Source organism: Schistocerca nitens, chromosome 9 (genome assembly GCF_023898315.1).
Source record: "Schistocerca nitens isolate TAMUIC-IGC-003100 chromosome 9, iqSchNite1.1, whole genome shotgun sequence".
NCBI classification, from domain to species: domain Eukaryota; kingdom Metazoa; phylum Arthropoda; class Insecta; order Orthoptera; family Acrididae; genus Schistocerca; species Schistocerca nitens.
The window spans coordinates 494,480,278-494,499,763 of NC_064622.1; the positions used below are offsets into that span (position 1 = coordinate 494,480,278).

General features: G+C 39.2%; 1 protein-coding gene across 1 annotated transcript in view; it reads right to left on the bottom strand.

Moving 5' to 3' along the window:
* Positions 1-4,100: 4,100 nt before the first annotated feature.
* The window catches only part of LOC126203023 (scavenger receptor class B member 1-like), a 196,331-nt gene continuing 180,945 nt past the window's right edge, over positions 4,101-19,486 (bottom strand). The window contains exons 8-11 of the mRNA XM_049937262.1: positions 17,383-17,501; positions 12,549-12,674; positions 5,397-5,632; positions 4,101-5,168 (exon numbers count right to left, since the gene is read on the bottom strand). Of these exons, the coding sequence (XP_049793219.1) occupies positions 5,006-5,168; positions 5,397-5,632; positions 12,549-12,674; positions 17,383-17,501 (644 nt within the window). The 3' untranslated portion in view covers positions 4,101-5,005. The remainder of the gene's footprint in view (positions 5,169-5,396; positions 5,633-12,548; positions 12,675-17,382; positions 17,502-19,486) is intronic.

The following is a 19,486-nucleotide window of genomic DNA, read 5'->3' on the forward strand; positions in this document are numbered from 1 at the left end:
TAAGCAATAAGAACATATACCTTTGGGAAAAATACCAGAGCAGCAACAGAAGTCAACTCTATATATATATATCAACTCCCCATTGCAGATCCCTACATAATAGAGTAGAAGTCAAATGAACATGTAGAACTGTTTCCAGACTTTGAGTTTCCATCAAGTGCATCACTACATGAGTCTGCAGACAAGTTCTCTGATGTGTCATAGCAGCACATGGAATTGTTTCCAGACTTCAAGTTTCCAATGTATCCATCATCTGGAGCAGTTTTAGAGTCTCAACTAGGTATGAAGTGAGTGTTACTATACCTTTCATGATCATCCTATTCAAAATGCATGCTTTTAGATCATTGGGAAGAGGGGAATTCTTAGGATTTTTTGGTAGGTTGTTGTATGGGATGCACAAATATTCTCATAGAAAATTGAACAACGGATGGGTATGTCAGCAATATGACCATGTACATATGGAAATCTACCAAAAAAGTATGAAAAATGGCATAAAAACAGCAAAGATCGAGAAAAACGTGATATAATTATGACAAATTGATGAGAAATATGTAAAATTGAGGGAAATATGACAAAATATGTAAATTATGAAAACTTTGCAAAATTACGTAAATTGATGAGAATACATAAAATTAAAGAAAAATTACCGTGAAATGTAGGGAATTGAGGTGGGATGGGGGTACCTGGATACCCATGACTGAGAAAAGCTTAAAAATTATGCTCTGCCTGCATTCATTTTAACCCTCCAACTCCTCCTGTAAACAATGTGGGTTTTTGTAACACGTACTTCAACAAAGGCAATATAAGTATTACACAGAAGCACTATATTAAAGCAGGTGAAACACATGTATCCCAATCCAGGACAGTGTTCTCGCACATTTAGATGAATACAGATATTACCGAGTTACGGATAGTTCTCACAAGCAATTTTATTCCGTGAGTATTTAGGAGAAGAATCAACGTGTTTAATAGACTTGAGCTGTTCCGTAGAGTGTTCTGTAGGAGAGTGGATTGATGCCACATATATCTGCCTTAATAGTATAAGGAGGGTGTACTCTGGAGATGTGGTGTTAAGAAGAAATTGATATATTATCCTACACATAAGCAAAACTACCTACCATCAGACTGTGACTTCTGTGTGCAAGAGGAAGGCTACCAGGGCTGTGGTGATGCTACTGTAAACAGCTATAAGACTGTTACATCTCCTTTTGCAACTGATCATGGTGCTTACACCCTTGTAAGAAGTTGCTGTCTTTTTGTGTGCATCTTCATGCAGCAGGGGGAGGATGGTAACTCAATGTACCAACTATCAAAAATTTTCATGTAGTTTTTCCTCACATGTCTGCATCTGTCAAAACCACTACTATTACTAGTAAGCACAACTGACACGGGAAATGTGATTGAGGGTACACATGTTCCTGGCTTAAAAAGATGTATAAAATTTGTCAATTTCCTAAGAGACAGAACAGTAGTCTTCTGACTTCATTCTAGTTGGTTTATAAGCAGTTTGAGTGGCAGATACACATTGATGATATCTTCATAGTAAGGAACAGCTTGATCACCTCCTAGGACCTCCGAATAGTGCAGAAGCAAGTAGTTCATCTTAAAGTTTGTCACTGTGGTGACTTGGGTTAAATACTTGCAAGGTGGTTGTATGTCAGATGATTGGTGTATATGACCTGCATTCGAGTATTAAAAATGGCTAATATAATGGAAACCATACGGCTTTAACAAAATAGCATTTTTAGGAGCAGATCCATGTAGCCTTGGGAGTCTGTGCATTTATGCTCTACAATCATTTCTCTCTTTCCAGTACCTTTTTGGTACTGATTCCAGACATTGGAATAATACTGTATAATTGTAAAATGTTACGAACTCCATCTGTCAGGAGCTCCATCATGCATAAACCACACGTTTCTTCTTAACCATCTGTTATATCACCATAACACTCTCCTGTCTACATGAGACAACAATGTCATCCAGATAATTAATGCAACCCAAAACAGGCAAAGTCAATTGCACTAAGAATTGCTGTAAAATAGCAGGGGCACTAGTCACACCAAAAGGGAGACACAAATATTGATAGAGACCAAAAAGATTATTCATAACCAGTGCTCACTGAGAGTCTTTGTCCACAGGAACCTGAAAATATGTTTCAGACAAATCAGTTTTAGAGAAGTATTGGCCACCTGATATTTTTGCTAATAGTTCCTCCTGGCATGAGAGAGGATACATATCCACGATCAACTATGTGTTGACAGTAGTACTGAAGTCACCTCAATAGATTAAGTTTCCTTTACACCTCCAAAAAACGGGCCTAGGAACTCCTCAAACAATGTTTCCAATTGAGAATATGATACCTGACTGGGCACAAGGTATACTGCTTCAGTGATAGAAAATCAAACTGCCTGAAATCCATCCATTCCAAACAAGTTCTCAACAGTGGCATCAGCAACTGCCAAAAATATAATGGTATGAACCAGTGACTTGTAAGAGGCAGATGCTATAAATTGTCCCAACAGTGTAATGCTCTGTTTGTTATAACTTACCAGCTTCTGTGTGACTGGTGTCAACCTCTACCCAGAGCACTTGGTGAAAAAACTTAAGTTGATAAGCTTGGGAGAAATCACAAGCATTGGAGTCACATAGTTTACATCCATGTCCATATAGCAACCTTCGGCATATGAACAGGAAGGTGATGTGGCCTTTCTTCTGACAAGTGTTACATGTAGCTCAGTGCTTAGGCCACACCAAACATTTGTGCTGGACAAAACAGAAAGGACAAAATGGAAAGCACTGTGGGGGTCACGGCTTCATGGGCCAGTGTTTTGCCTTCTGTGATGTCGTGTAACTCTTCATTAATGTAGGTGACAAAACTCAATAAACATGCAGCTTCACCTTCCATCACCTACTTTCCTTTTCTGTAGCTGAGAGTTTCATGTGCTGGAATTTTTTTACGCATTTGACATCAAAGAAGGATCAGTGCCTAATGCTAAAATTGAACTTATGATTTATATGCAATTATATACACAAAACAGAATTTGGAATGTAGAACAGAAACGTGTGTGAAAAGTAGTTCCTATGGTCTAATTAAAGTACAAAACTCAACTCAAATAACTTAGTTTTATTTAAAAATTAACAGTAGCAAGGTTATTACCTTTTGTGAATGTGTGTGTTCAATGTGGTAAACACACATGATAATGAGCAAACATTTGTAACATCTTAGAAAAAAGTCTTCATTAAAAATATGGATCCATTAAAACTGGACTGTGCAACTAATGTAACATTTCTTCATTTTAAAGAAGAAAAAAAGTTAAAGGTCAAACTGATCTTACAATGTGTTCAGATTTAAGAAAAGGAAACTACAACTCCTTTTTATGATGTCAACACATGTAGACTGATTTCTCTTTAACTTAAAAATTGGATATTCTTTGCCTCTTCGTACAAGTTTGAAGCACAAAAATATAGGTTCTCAACAGGGGAAGAATTGTACACAATTTTCAGATCACAGTACTGTTTTAGAAATATGTTGCACTGGTATGTATTGTGGAAACCATCAACTGTAACTACAGTTCAACACATTTCCTCTCTGTCACCTCAAATGTTCACTTCACAAATAGCTGCTTCTAAAATTATTTTGTCACTAAAAACTCATCTTTACAATATAAAAACACATCTTATTACATCATATCAGGTACATCACATTTACATGTGGTATTGAAAATATGGAACACAGTAATTTAATAAACTGTGTCAGATATTGTTTGTAAGCTACCTCTGTATAGTTCTTATATATATTTGGAAACAGTTGCAGCAATGATGTTGCAAGAAAATTCTTAATGAATAACAGTTTCACAGCTGACCATTAATAAAATGATGACATTCCTATGAACATTACGTAAGGCGACCCTGAACACCAAAAACTGACCTCTGAAAGTAACTTATGCCTCGACTAATTAAGTTCATATTAAATTAACACACACTACTGCAGTGGGTATGCAGAACAGTTTGCTTAGAATCTTTTTGAGGCATCACTTACAGATGAAGTGGTTCATAATCACAATGCAGTCATGAATGATATTCACCTAACATATCAGTGAAGATATGTTCTGTATATAATATTATATGAAAGAAACATAACACTAAACACACTGGTTACTCAACTTTTTCATGCAGTATTTTCCATTTTATACACACAGTATGTATGTGCTGTGCACACTTTTAGAACTGTATATGCTTTTGTATTTGGCTTTAACATGAATTATCTGCTAGAAAATAAAATAATTTAGAGGCCTATTGCAGAGTCAGCATGATACTATTATGTTCTTCAGATACAAAATTAATTTAAACTATATTACCTTTATTTTACAATATGTAGAATTACATTTTAATTTATAGAAAAGGCAAGTGTTCAAACTATTGTACAAAATGTATATATATGTCAGTGTGCTGGAGATTGTACCAGAGTTGAACTGGAACAAAAGTTATGTTCTCACAGGTGAAATAAATTTTCATTTTAAAAACATATGTTTCACTTCAAATACAACATAAAACAGTGCAACAACAATCCTTTTACCAAAGTTGTCTTTCATATGCTGTTCAACAGTCTTAAATACTTTTCTTTCACTTTAAAAGGAAGCTGAATATCCATTTTTCTCAGAAGTTAAAATTCATTTCCTTCTCACACTTTTAAAGAAGAAAATGTATCATTGGGTGCCCAATGACACCTTCTACCTTCAAATTGCCAGGGGCTGCTTTGGTCAATTGTGCGCAACCTTATAAGTCCAATAAGCCTCTGCACTTCAACTAGCCCTATTCCTCTGACTGTCTTACACTCTGTTGTGCCCTTATTTTTGGCATACATGTAAAGCTGAACTTTATGTAACATGCTGATCTATAGACTGCTGGGAGCAGTTCCTTTCAGCATGTGTCCCAACACAGACTTCTATTTGAAGTTCTGACTTGAGTATGTTATACAACTTTCACACAAGAATGGTCTTTATGTTCACACAGAAACCTCATCAAGAGCAGAATCCATCATGATCTTTGTACACTCAGGCACATCACTGAAATCCTCATCTTCCTCAGCAGTTTCTTCTTCCGCTTCTGGTGGAGGAACAAGTAAGGAGCTGTAGTATAAATCTAGCTCTTTTGCCCTCATGCTGTGTCTGAAACAAGAGAGAGAAAGCTACTTTTATCTCTTGTAAAAGTGAACACTTGAAAAGTCTGGAAGAAAATTACCAATGCACTAATCTATAAGAAAGTAATGAGGGAAATTTGAATGGAATGAGGATTGTACACTTATATTTTAACATTTTAAACTAAAAAAGGCGTTCAGTGAAATGTGTTGCAAACAAATTTGTGTCTGTTTAAATAAATTTGCTGCTGTTCCTCACCTGCGCACAATTTGTGCTGCCTCTGCAACAGGTCCCACTGACTGAGGAAGATACTTGAAGTCATACATTTGCCCTCCATTTGATGCTCTTTGAACCCATACTCTTAGGAGCACAATGGCAAATAATCCAACACCAACAATGAATGATAAATACACTATCACCTTTTCTAAGACTGGTAGTACATTCAGGTACAGATAGTAACGTGTGTTAAGAAACCGTGGCAGGCCATACATACCCTGAAAAAGAAATAGGCAATGAGGAAACAATATTTGCAGTTACTGAGAAAACAAATATAATCATGATATAAAACAATTATTTTCTATTCACTTTCAGGTACAATGACACTTCCCCTGGATTACTTCATTGCATTCAGAATGTGCTTCACTTGGTCTTTTTTCAATTTCTTTTTTGAATTGGAAAAATGTACAATTAATCATCTTATTTTGATAGCATCTACCTTATTGAAAGTAATGTTTTATGAGCTACATTTGATGTTTTGCTTTAGGGTGCAAAGACAAATAAGTTTTATGCTTCTACAACATGCAAATCATCAACATCATCATCATCAATCACCATAATCACCCTCATCATCATCATCTTGAACAGTTTTCAGCCCCAGGCTGGGTCTGTTTGGAACATAAGCCTCACAATCTAGTCCTGTTTACCCACCATCTTTCTGTATACACTCTGGTCCAGACACTCCTTCACACCTTTCAGCCCTCTATCCCTGGTCTTTCTCCTGGTCATTCTTCTCACATCTCCATTTTGTGTATCTTCTTGAGAATCTTCTTATTTTCCATTCTCTTTAAGTTCTCTTGCCATCTTAGCTCTGATGTTTCTATCCTGTTCTGCAAGTGTTCCTGTTTTAGTATTTCCCTTACCCTTTCATTCCTCATCCAATATCTTTTCCTTATTACTCCTATCTTACTTCTGAGGAACTTTATTTCACATACCTGTAATCTGCTTACATCTCTTTCCTTCATTACCCATGTTTCAGATGCATGGATCAGTATTGTAGTAACTTCTATATACTACTACTTTGCTTTTTTCTGGGACATCTTTGTTCCAAATGACGCTCCCAACAATTTGCAGGAATACTTCTGCCTGTCTGCCATGTTCACTGATCTCTTTCTCATTTCTTCCATTTTCCTATATCACACTAACCAATTACTTGGTACCTGCTACCTTATTCAGTTGTTTACCTCCAATTTCTATTCCATTAGTTGGTCTATCTTTCTTTCTAGCTGTAACTAGGATCTCACATATTTTGCCATATGTTTGCCCATGTGAGAAACATGCAAGTCAGTATTTGGACCACAATTCCACTAATGTCAGTTAATATTTCCACTTCTATGACAACATTTAGATGCTGTTTTTGTGAGGGAATGCTGAGAAAACTGGCTGAATTTAGGAATTCTATTGGGACATTGTTTCTGTCATCACAGTTCATCACTGTGTCAATGGATTTAAATATTTTTTTCTTCCCCTGGTGTCATATTCTGTATTTTTTGCTTTGTTGAATTACACCATTTTTGCTGCTAAAATTGTTTGATCACATGAACATATAAATGGATAGACTTATTCGACAAGCTGTTCCTTTGTCTTTGCTCAGCTTATCAGTTAAGACAATCTTGTCAGAGATCAGTGCAAAATGTGCCTTCTCCAAGCTGTATTCTAGAACATTCAAGAATATTCAAGAACATTTGTTAACCTTTGAGAATATTCATTAATACAAAAGAGACAAAATATGTTCTGGTAGCTACAACAATGTAATGCCAATGATTTCAAACACACTGTCTTATCTCCACAAACATGACAGCTACCAACACAACTATTACAGCAAATGACAGGGAACCAAGGGTAGCATTAGACATGAAATGCAGTGTCTGGCAGTGAGTTCACCCACAAACACTTTAAAATACATAAAATTAATTTATTTACAATTTTTTGTTTACACTCAAACTGATGTTTTCTGTAAATGTCAAACAACTTTACAGATATCTGTATGACTGGCACATGAGATGCTAGTAAGAGACCATGGACATGGATAGTCAAATAAAACAATTCAAATAAAACAAATCAGTATGTTGTTCAGCACTGTAGGAACCTTCATACAAGGATGTTGGAGCCTGACAGTGGCAGCACATCAGAGTTTTACAGGCAGAAACTAGAAGCAAAATATATGCTTTATTCCCACCAGTCCTGTGGTATTAATTTATTCTGATACCTTTATACCACTTTTTGTCATAATCTTTTCACTTTTTTCCTCCTTGCACTTCTTGTTCTTAGGTGTATCTTCTTTCCTCCTCTCATGTTGCCTTATTTTATTTATTCATTTGTTTCTTTCTTATATACTAAAGAGGAGAAATATCTCCAATTCAAGTATGTTCATAATTCACTCTTGAAGAATTGGAGATATATATACATAAAAGAGACTATCTGCACAAAATACTAAATGAATGCACAGATTTTAAACATAAATATTATCTATAAAACTTTATTAACATATTGGAACACAAGAAAGCATAACACATATGGTCAACAAAACATACTCAGACCAAAAACATAATTCTCAGAAAAAACCAATCCGTGTAATTTAACATTATCATTGCTTAGCTAATTATACTTTGTAAACATATGGCATCATAGTAAATGAACTGTCAAATAAATGCCAGATCTTACTTTATTGCAAACAAACAGTCAAGTAAGTGGCAAAATGTATTCTATATGTTTATAATTATTACATGACATATAATAACTATGAATTAGACAATATAATCCCCATATAGTGGAGATGATGAGTCACAGATACACACTACAGGAAAACTATCAGAAAGTGAGCTTTTGCCCAACAAGGTTTTCATCAGAAACAGTCAACATACAGAAAAACACTTATGCAAATGCAACTCACACACACATGACCGCTGCTGAGGTCACACTCAAGCAGCAACACATGATAGGAGTCGCAATGGCTGGTGGGGCTAAAGAGGAGGCTGTGATGGGTAGAGGGGGGGATAGGAAGGTAGGGATGGGGGATGGAGAAGTGCTGCTTATGGAAGCATACAGGGAGAAGCTGGAGAGAAGGTAGGGCAGATAGGTTGGGAGGGTAATTACGGTCTCTGAAGGCCTCAGTGATGTCCTCGGTATATTTTGAGAAGGTTCACTTGTCATTACAGATGCAACAGCTGCAGTGATGAGTGGTCCCTCGCAAAATATACTGAGGACCTCACTGAGGCTTTCAGAGACTGTAGTTACCACCTCCCCCCCCCCCCCCCCCCCAACCTTGTATAAGAACAAATCTTCTGTGTCTAATCTCCCCAGTTACCCACCCATTTCTCAAATCCCACTGTCCAGCCACAGAGGAGCATTCCCCTTGTGACTCAGTACCATGAAGGAATAGAGCAATTGAATCAAATTTCCTGTCAGGGTTTTGATTACCTCTTGTTATGCCCTGAAATGAGTAATGCCCTACCTACTAACCTTCTCACCCCTCTTACAGTGGTATTCAGTTGCCCATGGAAAATACACAATATCTTCATCCATCCCTAAACAACTCCTGCTCCCAACCCCTTGCCTCATGGCTCATAACCCTATAATAGACCTAGGTGCAAGACCCTCCCACCACCACCTACTCCAGTCCGATCACATACATCACCTATACCACCAAAGGCAGGGCTATCTGTGAAACAAGTCACACAATCAACCAGCTCAATTACAACCACTGTGCTGCACTGTATGTGGGCATGGCAACCAACAAGCTTTCTGTCCACATGAATGGCCACGTGCAAACTATGGCCATGATACAGCTGGACCACCTCATTGCTAAGCACACTGCCCGACATGGCATTCTTCATTTCAGTGGCTGTTTCACAGCCTGTGCCATCTGGATCCTTCTCACCAACACCAGCTTTTCTGAATTGTGTGGATGGGAACTCTCCCTGCAATATATCCTTCATTCCCATAACCATCCTGGCCTCAACCTTCATTAGCCATTGTCCATACTCACATAGCCCCTTCCCTGTTCCCATTCCAGCACTACACAGACCTCTATTCCACCACTGCACCCACATTCTTCTCTCTTTTTCTGAGACCCCCCTCCCCCTCCTTCCTGCCCTCAGTCTAATCTCCTGGCTACAGACTACACTTAGCTGCTCTACCCTCTCTCCACCACCTTGTCCCTGTATGCTTCCACAAGCAGCACTTTACCACCCCCTCCCCCCCCCCCCCCAAACCCTGCTAGCCCTCTCCCTCCCCACTCCAGTATCATCTTTACCCCCATCACCTGTGGCTTCTCCTGTGATGCACTGCTGCTCATAGTGTGGCACCCAGAGACTGTGGTCATGTGTGTGTGAGTTGCGTTTGCATGTGTGTGTGTGTGTGTGTGTGTGTGTACTCTGTTTATCTCCAACAAAGGCCATGTTGGGCAAAAGTTCACTTTATGACAGTCTTTTTGTTGTACATATCTGCAACTCAGCATCTCCACTATATGGTGAGTAGCAACTATACTTTTCATAATATTGTAGACATACACTATGTGATCAAAAGCATCTGGACACCTGGCTGAAAATGACTTACAAGTTCATGGTGCCCTCCATTGGTAATGCTGGAATTCAATATGGTGTTGGACCACCCTTAGCCTTGATGACAGCTTTCTCTCTCACAGGCATACATTCAATCGAGTGCTGGAGGGTTTCTTGGGGAACGGCAGCCCATTCTTCATGGAGTGCTGCACTGAGGAGAGGTATCGATGTTGGTCAGTGAGGCCTGACTTGAAGTCGGCATTCCAAAACATAGGATTCAGGTCAGGACTCTGTGCTGGCCAGTCCATTACAGGGATGTTGTTATTGTGTAACCACTCCACCACAGGTCATGCACTATGAACAGGTGCTCAATTATGTTGAAAGATGCAGTCGCCATCCCCAAATTGATCTTCAACAGTGGGAAGCATGAAGGTGCTTAAAACATCAATGTAAGCCTGTGCTGTGATAGTGCCATGCAAAACAACAAGGGGTGAAAGCCCTCTCCATCAAAACCACGACCATTCCATAACACCACTACTGCTGAATTTTACTGTTGGCACTACACACACTGACAGATGATGTGATGTTCACCGGGCATTTGGCATATCCACTCCCTGCCATCGGATTGCAACATTGTGTACCTTGATTCATCATTCCACACAACGTTTTTCCATTGTTCAATCATCCAATGTTTACACTACTTACACCAAGCAAGGTGTTGTTTGGCATTTACTGGCGTGATGTGTGGCTTATGAGCAGCCGCTCAACCATGAAATCCAAGTTTTCTCACCTCCTGCCTAACTGTCATATTACTTGCAATGGATCCCGATGCAGTTTGGAATTCCTGTCTGATGATCTGGACAGATGTCTGCCTATTACACATTATGACCCTCTTCATCAGTCGGCGGTCTCTGTCAGTCAACAGATGAGTTCTACCTGTACACTTTTGTGCTGTACGTGTCCCTGCACGTTTCCGCTTCACTATGACATTGAAAATAATGGATCTAGGGATATTTAGGAGTGTGGAAATTTCATGTACTGATGAATGAGACAAGTGACACACAATCATCTGACCATGTTCGAAGTCCGTGAGTTCTGTGGAGTTCCCCATTCTGCTCTTTCATGATCTCTAATGACTATGGAGGTCACCGGTATGGAGCACCTGGCAGGAGGTGGCAGTACAATACACCTAATATGAAAAACATGTTTTTGGGGGTGTCTGGATACTTTTGATCACATAGTGTAAGTACCTATGTATAATTATGGACCTGGACAATCACTACATGTATAGATACTGTCACCAATGTTGTAGTCTGGACCTTTCCTTTCAAACTGTCATGTTATGATATATATATCCTGTAGACCCAATCAAATGAAAAATCTTGAAAAGTTCTTGACCAATTTACTGCAAATTTTTACACAATATCCTAATGAACATTCCATTGTACACGGGCTATATACGTTTTTGATGTTTATAGTATACAAATATATGTTTAATATATAAAGGGTAAATGTTTTTACCAAAAATCTTGAAAAGATCTTGATTGATTTACTTCAGACTTTTACATGATTCTCTGATAAACATTCAGATGGAGATGTGTTACATATTTTTTAAATGACAATTTACAGGTTTTGTATGAAAACAAACCCTGAGAATAAAAATGCTGTGCTGTGCTGAGAAAGTGTGCAACAATTTTGATATTTTTCCTGCAGTCATGTTGAACTGTGTTAAGAGAGCATGTAAACCACTACACAAATTGTTTTTCCCACATACATTCTTTCTCCCTATACGTATTTTCAAACTCAAATTGTGTACACAACAATATTCTGTAAAACTGGCAAGAGGAAAAAAACAAAACAGAAAACAGGAAAGATGTATTTATAGCTTATTGGCCTATGAGTAGAAATCATATGAATAGTCTGAAACTTTGTAATCCTAGCCATGCACAGATTAAAACAGCACAAAATACTGTCATCGAGGCAACTGTCCTTGCAGGCACAGCAGCTAGAGAGGTGTCTCTCACAACCCATATACCAATAATCCCAAGCAATTTACACTTTCATTATATGTGACTTCTGTTTCTAATCAGTATTTCATTTTCAATGATAATAAACATGGCTCAATGCCAGAGAGAAGGGTAGGAGAACAGAGAGAGGGAGGAGCAAATGGACATAGAGAGGGGAAGGAGGGGATGAGTTGAGAGAGGGGGGAGAGGGGAATGGGAAAGAGGGGGGAGGAGGAAGAGGAGGAGGAGGAGGAGGAGGAGGAGGAGGAGATGAAAAAAGAGAAAAGGAGGAGGACAAAAAAGGGTGAGGAGTAGTTTGGGACGTATATCAAATTGATATACATATTTAACAATTGCAAAGCATTCCTGGGTTCACTAGTTTGTTATAATATCCACTACAACAGTGAGACTGTTAAGCGAGAAAGCTACGGTGCAAAGTTTTTTCCCCTTTTTTCCAATTAAGAAAGAACAGGAGCACTTCTGGGAGAGTGAGATATTACACTCTACAGATTTTTTTTTATTAAAATTAATTATTTTTATGAAAAATTTTGGAACCTGATATCAATATTTACTCAAACAAGACTATAATAATTTAGCAGATAAAGATCTAAAATAGTTTCACGTACCACTTCTGTCCAGAGCATCGGTATAACCATGTTGCTAAACTGACGAACAGAGCGAAATGATGATACGTCTCCCATTGCCATGTTTATCTGGAATCTGACTTTTACCTCAACTGGTAGTCCAGCATCCTGTCAGACAAGAAAGCACCAAAGTTAATTTTTCCCACATAATTTACATGATAATTGTTACAAGATTTCTATTAAGCACTGTGCTTACTCAGACAGAATACATGACTAAGTTTCTGAAAATTTACATACAGTTTACATTCAGACTTTTTTAATAACAACAACAAAACTTTTCTGGAACTTTCAGCAATACTGTATGACTTATCAAAACTGAAAATACAAGATTTTTCATTATTTTTTATGAATAGGTACCATTTAACAGTTTCTGGGCAGTATATACACTCCTGGAAATGGAAAAAAGAACACATTGACACCAGTGTGTCAGACCCACCATACTTGCTCCGGACACTGCGAGAGGGCTGTACAAGCAATGATCACATGCACGGCACAGCGGACACACCAGGACCCGCGGTGTTGGCCGTCGAATGGCGCTAGCTGCGCAGCATTTGTGCACCACCGCCGTCAGTGTCAGCCAGTTTGCCGTGGCATACAGAGCTCCATCGCAGTCTTTAACACTGGTAGCATGCCGCGACAGCGTGGACGTGAACCGTATGTGCAGTTGACGGACTTTGAGCGAGGGCGTATAGTGGGCATGCGGGAGGCCGGGTGGACGTACCGCCGAATTGCTCAACACGTGGGGCGTGAGGTCTCCACAGTACATTGATGTTGTCGCCAGTGGTCGGCGGAAGGTGCACGTGCCCGTCGACCTGGGACCGGACCGCAGCGACGCACGGATGCACGCCAAGACCGTAGGATCCTACGCAGTGCCGTAGGGGACCGCACCGCCACTTCCCAGCAAATTAGGGACACTGTTGCTCCTGGGGTATCGGTGAGGACCATTCGCAACCATTTCCATGAAGCTGGGCTACGGTTCCGCACACCGTTAGGCCGTCTTCCACTCACGCCCCAACATCGTGCAGCCCGCCTCCAGTGGTGTCGCGACAGGCGTGAATGGAGGGACGAATGGAGACGTGTCGTCTTCAGCGATGAGAGTCGCTTCTGCCTTGGTGCCAATGATGGTCGTATGCATGTTTGGCGCCGTGCAGGTGAGCGCCACAATCAGGACTGCATACGACCGAGGCACACAGGGCCAACACCCGGCATCATGGTGTGGGGAGCGATCTCCTACACTGGCCGTACACCACTGGTGATCATCGAGGGGACACTGAATAGTGCACGGTACATCCAAACCGTCATCGAACCCATCGTTCTACCATTCCTAGACCGGCAAGGGAACTTGCTGTTCCAACACGACAATGCACGTCCGCATGTATCCCGTGCCACCTAACGTGCTCTAGAAGGTGTAAGTCAACTACCCTGGCCAGCAAGATCTCCGGATCTGTCCCCCATTGAGCATGTTTGGGACTGGATGAAGCGTCGTCTCACGCGGTCTGCACGTCCAGCACGAACGCTGGTCCAACTGAGGCACCAGGTGGAAATGGCATGGCAAGCCGTTCCACAGGACTACATCCAGCATCTCTACGATCGTCTCCATGGGAGAATAGCAGCCTGCATTGCTGCAAAAGGTGGATATACACTGTACTAGTGCCGACATTGTGCATGCTCTGTTGCCTGTGTCTATGTGCCTGTGGTTCTGTCAGTGTGATCATGTGATGTATCTGACCCCAGAAATGTGTCAATAAAGTTTCCCCTTCCTGGGACAATGAATTCACGGTGTTCTTATTTCAATTTCCAGGAGTGTATCTTCAAGAGTAATGTCAGAACGGCCAAAACAGACATCTAAGTACATATGCTATTGTAGCTTTTGGCACTAATTGTTCCCTCCTTGCACAGGAGACATATAGATTGTGGTAAGTTAAAAAGGAAGGGGTGGATCACAGACTCCAGGATTAGAGGCACTCAACCTACCTTCCCTCCCTCCACAGAAGGTACTCTTAATACAGAGAGCTATGATGATTTGCGTACTTTCATGTATGTGTACTGGTAGTACCAACATTTCTTGTAAAATTAGGTGCTGGCTTGCAGTCTGTCTCATAATTCTATAGTTTCTTGGGAGAATTTTCATTTTGATCCAATTAACATTGTTAAGAAATGTATTGAGTCCAGGGGTAAATTTATTAGTTCATTTTGCATTATTCATTCATGCATGCATATTCAGTGAATCCTTACATTGGTGAGCCAGCTCTGATGTGTAAAATGCTAAAATTATGATTACATACAGTACGATCCACAACTGTCCCTATTTTTATTTTGCTGCTGTTCAGTCAGAAATGAAATAATAATAATTTTAATGTTATATTATGTTCTGTTCTATGCAATTACATAATTTTTACCTAATTGTTACATAAGAGTCGTTTGTTCCAAGTTAACCATGAATAAGTAAAGATTATACATAAGTTAAATGTTTCTGACTATTCTCTGACAGCAGTTAAAATGGATATATGGTAATCTCCCACAGCAGAACAGAGATGGTAGAGACAGGAGAAGGGGAGATATATGACTCTGGATGTGGAAGCAATAAACTGTTTATGCAACTGGCAAAGCAGTGTTAGCTTTAGTCTCTTCAGTGATAACTGTCTCTGGGGGCCAAGCACCCTTCTGGTGAGCAATCAAACCCATACATAACAAATTTGCAAAGTTGCGAGAATCCCTGAGACAATATCCCTGGTTTATCATATGGTTCAGTTCAATGGTTAAAGAAGAGGCCATGGAAACCACACTTTGTACACACATTTTCAGCAGAGGACTGTGATGTTAGCATGGAGTTTTCTGAATGCATGAATGCTGAATGGGTGGAAGAGGTACCAGACATCCTCGGCAGCATTCTGTGTCAGATGAGGCCACGTTCCGTGGGGGTGGGTTCATAAATCACTAGCTGTTGTACTTAACAAAAACAATCCTGAAGCTGAAATAGAAAAATTGCAGTCATGTCTAGTGTTGACTGTATGCTGTGGTATTCACGATGAACCTCTTGTCGCTCTGTACTTTCTTCAGGAAACAGCAAACGTGGTGAAGTATGTGTATATGCTACAAACTTTCATCTGTCCTGTCACTGCAAACTGGGACAATGTGCACTTCATACAAGATGGAGGATCTTCCCATTTTGCATTGATTTCACAAGATTGGCTTGGTGGTGTTTTTGCAGGCCATGTTATTGCACACTGCAGAAATGTTGAGTGCTACCACAGAGTCCAGATGTGACACTAATAGATTTCCTTCTCTGGGTGACATTTAAAAGAGAAGGCCCACACTAGAAAACTGTGATCTGGACATATTGGACGTATTGGAAGCAGTGATTGGGGTAGTGCACACACATAACAAACAGTATGTTGCCCATGTTGGCCAGGAATATAGCATCCTGACTGAAATAGTGTGCCACTAATGCTGGTGCCTATGTTGAAATGTGAAATGCCAAGAACTTTAGTACCTAATAAAAGTGAAATTAACCATTTAACAAATTTCGTGACAGATATATAATGAAATAAGAATAGGGACATAATAGTGGACTTTTGCATGAAGATTGCATTTACTATCCCACAGATATACAAACAGGTAATATAGTATCACAAATATGGAAACATAATTACCTTCACATTTCAATGTTGTGTTCAGAACAGTTTGCTATACTTCTGGGAAGTCAGCGATAAATGTGTAAGCATATGTAACAAAAAAACATATTCACACTGTTGAGTTGCTTTGAAAGAGAAAAGAATATATACACAATTTGCAACAGGAGGCTCCTGGACTTACTCTAAAAATGATTCTAATCACTCATTTCTGAGCAACAAAGATTCATTAAACAAGAGAATACTGTAAGAAGTGAAACAGATCTGTAATTGTTCACATTTGAAGCCACTCACATTCTTGGAACAGGCCAGGCTTTACAGTAGCAGATTCCGTGCTTTCTGGAAATACGCCATGGTACATTGCCAAGTTAAATGAAAATTCAAAGCCAGGCTTGAACTGTACCTACAAGAGGTATTATTTTCATATAATTTCAAAAGAGAAATTTAGTTACAAATCATTTGTGCGGACTGTGCATCAATTGTAACAAAATTCTTCTGGGTGGACGACATTGTCACACCACTAAATGCCTCAGTGTTTTGGTCCACTGTTAGAAGTAGCCTTAATGAGGTGTTATTTATATTACTGATCTAGTTCCAGCACTGTGTGTGTGGCTGCATCTCCCTACCACTGTTATGTGACAAGCACGTCATGGAAATTGTGACTCACTGATGGGGTCAGGGAGGTTGTGGGGAGGTGTTTAATTGTGGAAATTTTTATTTAATTTTTAATGGCAACTATAGATGAACCAGGTAGGAAACATTATTATTACATAACACTGCTTCTTAAGTGCCCAGTGGTGGTTGAGGCATATCAGTTGTTGGCAACCAAGATGATGATATCCATCATCATGCTTCATGTCAACTGGATTACTGGGTCATCCAGTTTTGCAAATTTTAAGACAGTGATACGGAAGCTACATGTCACCATCAGAATCAGTGGTAACATAAAAAAAGCCATTGACAGAATTGTAATATGGCACTGGTTTGGTGAGGATGAGGAAGAGGAAGAGGAAAACTACATTACTCCCCTCCTGTGTGAACAGGATGTTACTGACTATGAGAAAACTTTTAAACTAGAAGAATTTTATTTGTACATCTTAAATGTCCTGGTTATTTAACTTCAAAACAGTGCCTTGTTTTCAACCACAAAAATGCAGCTTTCATAAATATTGGTGGTATCTTACTGGCTGAATAAGAAATCTCGACTCGTGTTTCTCTGGATCAGGATGTATTCCTTCCACACCTTCTATAAGACTTTTGTCAGCTTTGTAGAAGTGAGGATATGAAACTGCAATAGGAAAACCTGTGAAAAAGTAAAATAATTGTCAAACATTTTCAGAAATATAGTACTATCATACTCATTTGTTCAATTACTTCCACTCAGATAAGCTGTTACATGGTAAGTAGCATAAGACACAGGAAGACAAATATGAACAAATGGTGAAAATACTACTTGTTGTCCCTCCTCCCCCTTCCAACCATTACATTAAGCAACTGGAAAGAGCAAAAAATGTAAGCTTTTCTAGAAGAGTTGTGTCATTTGTGACAAACATCTTTAGTTCATACAACTTTTCTAAAAATAATTAAAGAACTACACTGAGGGTAATATGAAAAAAAGATGCTGGATTACTTGAAAATTCAGCAAACTTGCCTTTGTAAGATGTTGAGAAAATTTTTTAATGCTGAAGCATAAAAATTGGACAAGAATCACAATAACAAAATAAGAGAAAATGAAAATGTACCATATCTAGAATGTATAATCAAATAGAAGCAAAAACAAAAGGTACCAGTAGATATATACAGTGCTCTTTTTCTGGGAGAGCACTGGGGGACATGTATCTCTAGACTTTTCTTGTCTGCAAAGTAACTTCTTTCTGATGTTGGAGGACTTAAAAGTTTGCCAACAAATAATTTCATGCAAGTAAATCAGATTTACTTCATTTTTTCATGTTGATAATAACAATATAAATGGTGCAGTGCAGTCTGTGGCGGGAAAATGACACATTTAACTGTTTCAAATGTTTTGAAGCAGCAGGCAACTGTTCTTGGCAATTGAATTGCTGGCAGCCAATATGAAAGCCTCCTTTCATGTTCTGTGAGTGAGATGGCAGATGGGGTATAGCACACTTGGTTATTCACTTACTTTTCCCTCCTTATTTCTTGTACATATGACTGTATGTTGTGTGCTGTCTTTTGCTGAAAGCTAGCTTAGACATTAAGGCAAAATCAGTGGCAAAAGAACAAATAGTTTACTTAACAGTAATATGAAAATGATAGATTGTTACCTACTGTAAAGAGGACACATTGAGATGTAGATAGGCACAAAGAAAAGGTGTTATATATGAGCTTTTGGACAAAGCCTTCTTCAGAAAAGAAAAATGCACACTCATTCACGCTAAAACACATGTGGGAATGCTCTGTCTGGCCAGAGAGAGTAGCAATCTATCCTTTTCATAATATTCTTGATATTCCAAACTGGACTTTCCATTGCTTAAAGTATTTTACTTGTGTTCATGCATATAAAAAGCTAAAATTTGCCAATAACTCTTGTGTGAGGGAAAAATCAGGAATTTTACACTGTCAGAGGATGATAAAAGTGAAATTGTAAACTTGGACACTAATCCCATGTGTGAAAATAATCAGCCATCTGAGGTTCATTAAATTAGTTGTTGATGCACTGCAGTTGTTGGGCTATGTGCACTCTTGATTTATGAAAGGCAGACAGACATCTTGCTACTGATACCAAGAGTCAAATGAAAACTTTACAGGTGGAAAAAAGTAAGTAAACTGTTTATTATTTCAAAGGTAATTGGCATAACTGTCAATACATTTATCCCACTGTGAGACAGGATGGTCAATATCTTCATGGAAGAATGTTTGCAGTTGCCTAAAGAACAATTAATACACCCAGGCATGCACCTCATCACTGAAACAAATCAATTGCCTCAAATGACTTTCTTCAGGCCTCTAAGAATATGGAAATTGCATGGGGTGGGATTGAGGTTTTATGGAGGATGTTTAAAGATTTCACAACAAAATTCCTGGAGTGTAGTTTGAACACCTGGCCTGCATACATGTTGCCGAGGTTGTTTGCAGTACACTGCAAAAGTTTCGCTGGGAAGCCCTCATACAGCCTCTATACAGTTCTGATCTCTCTCCATGTAATCTTCATATTTTTGGAGCCCTGAAGAAGGACATTTGCAGCCATCAGTTTGTTTTGGACCTGCAGACCTGGATACAATTGTAGTTCCCTAGGCATCCAGAAACATTTTTCCATGAAGGCATTGT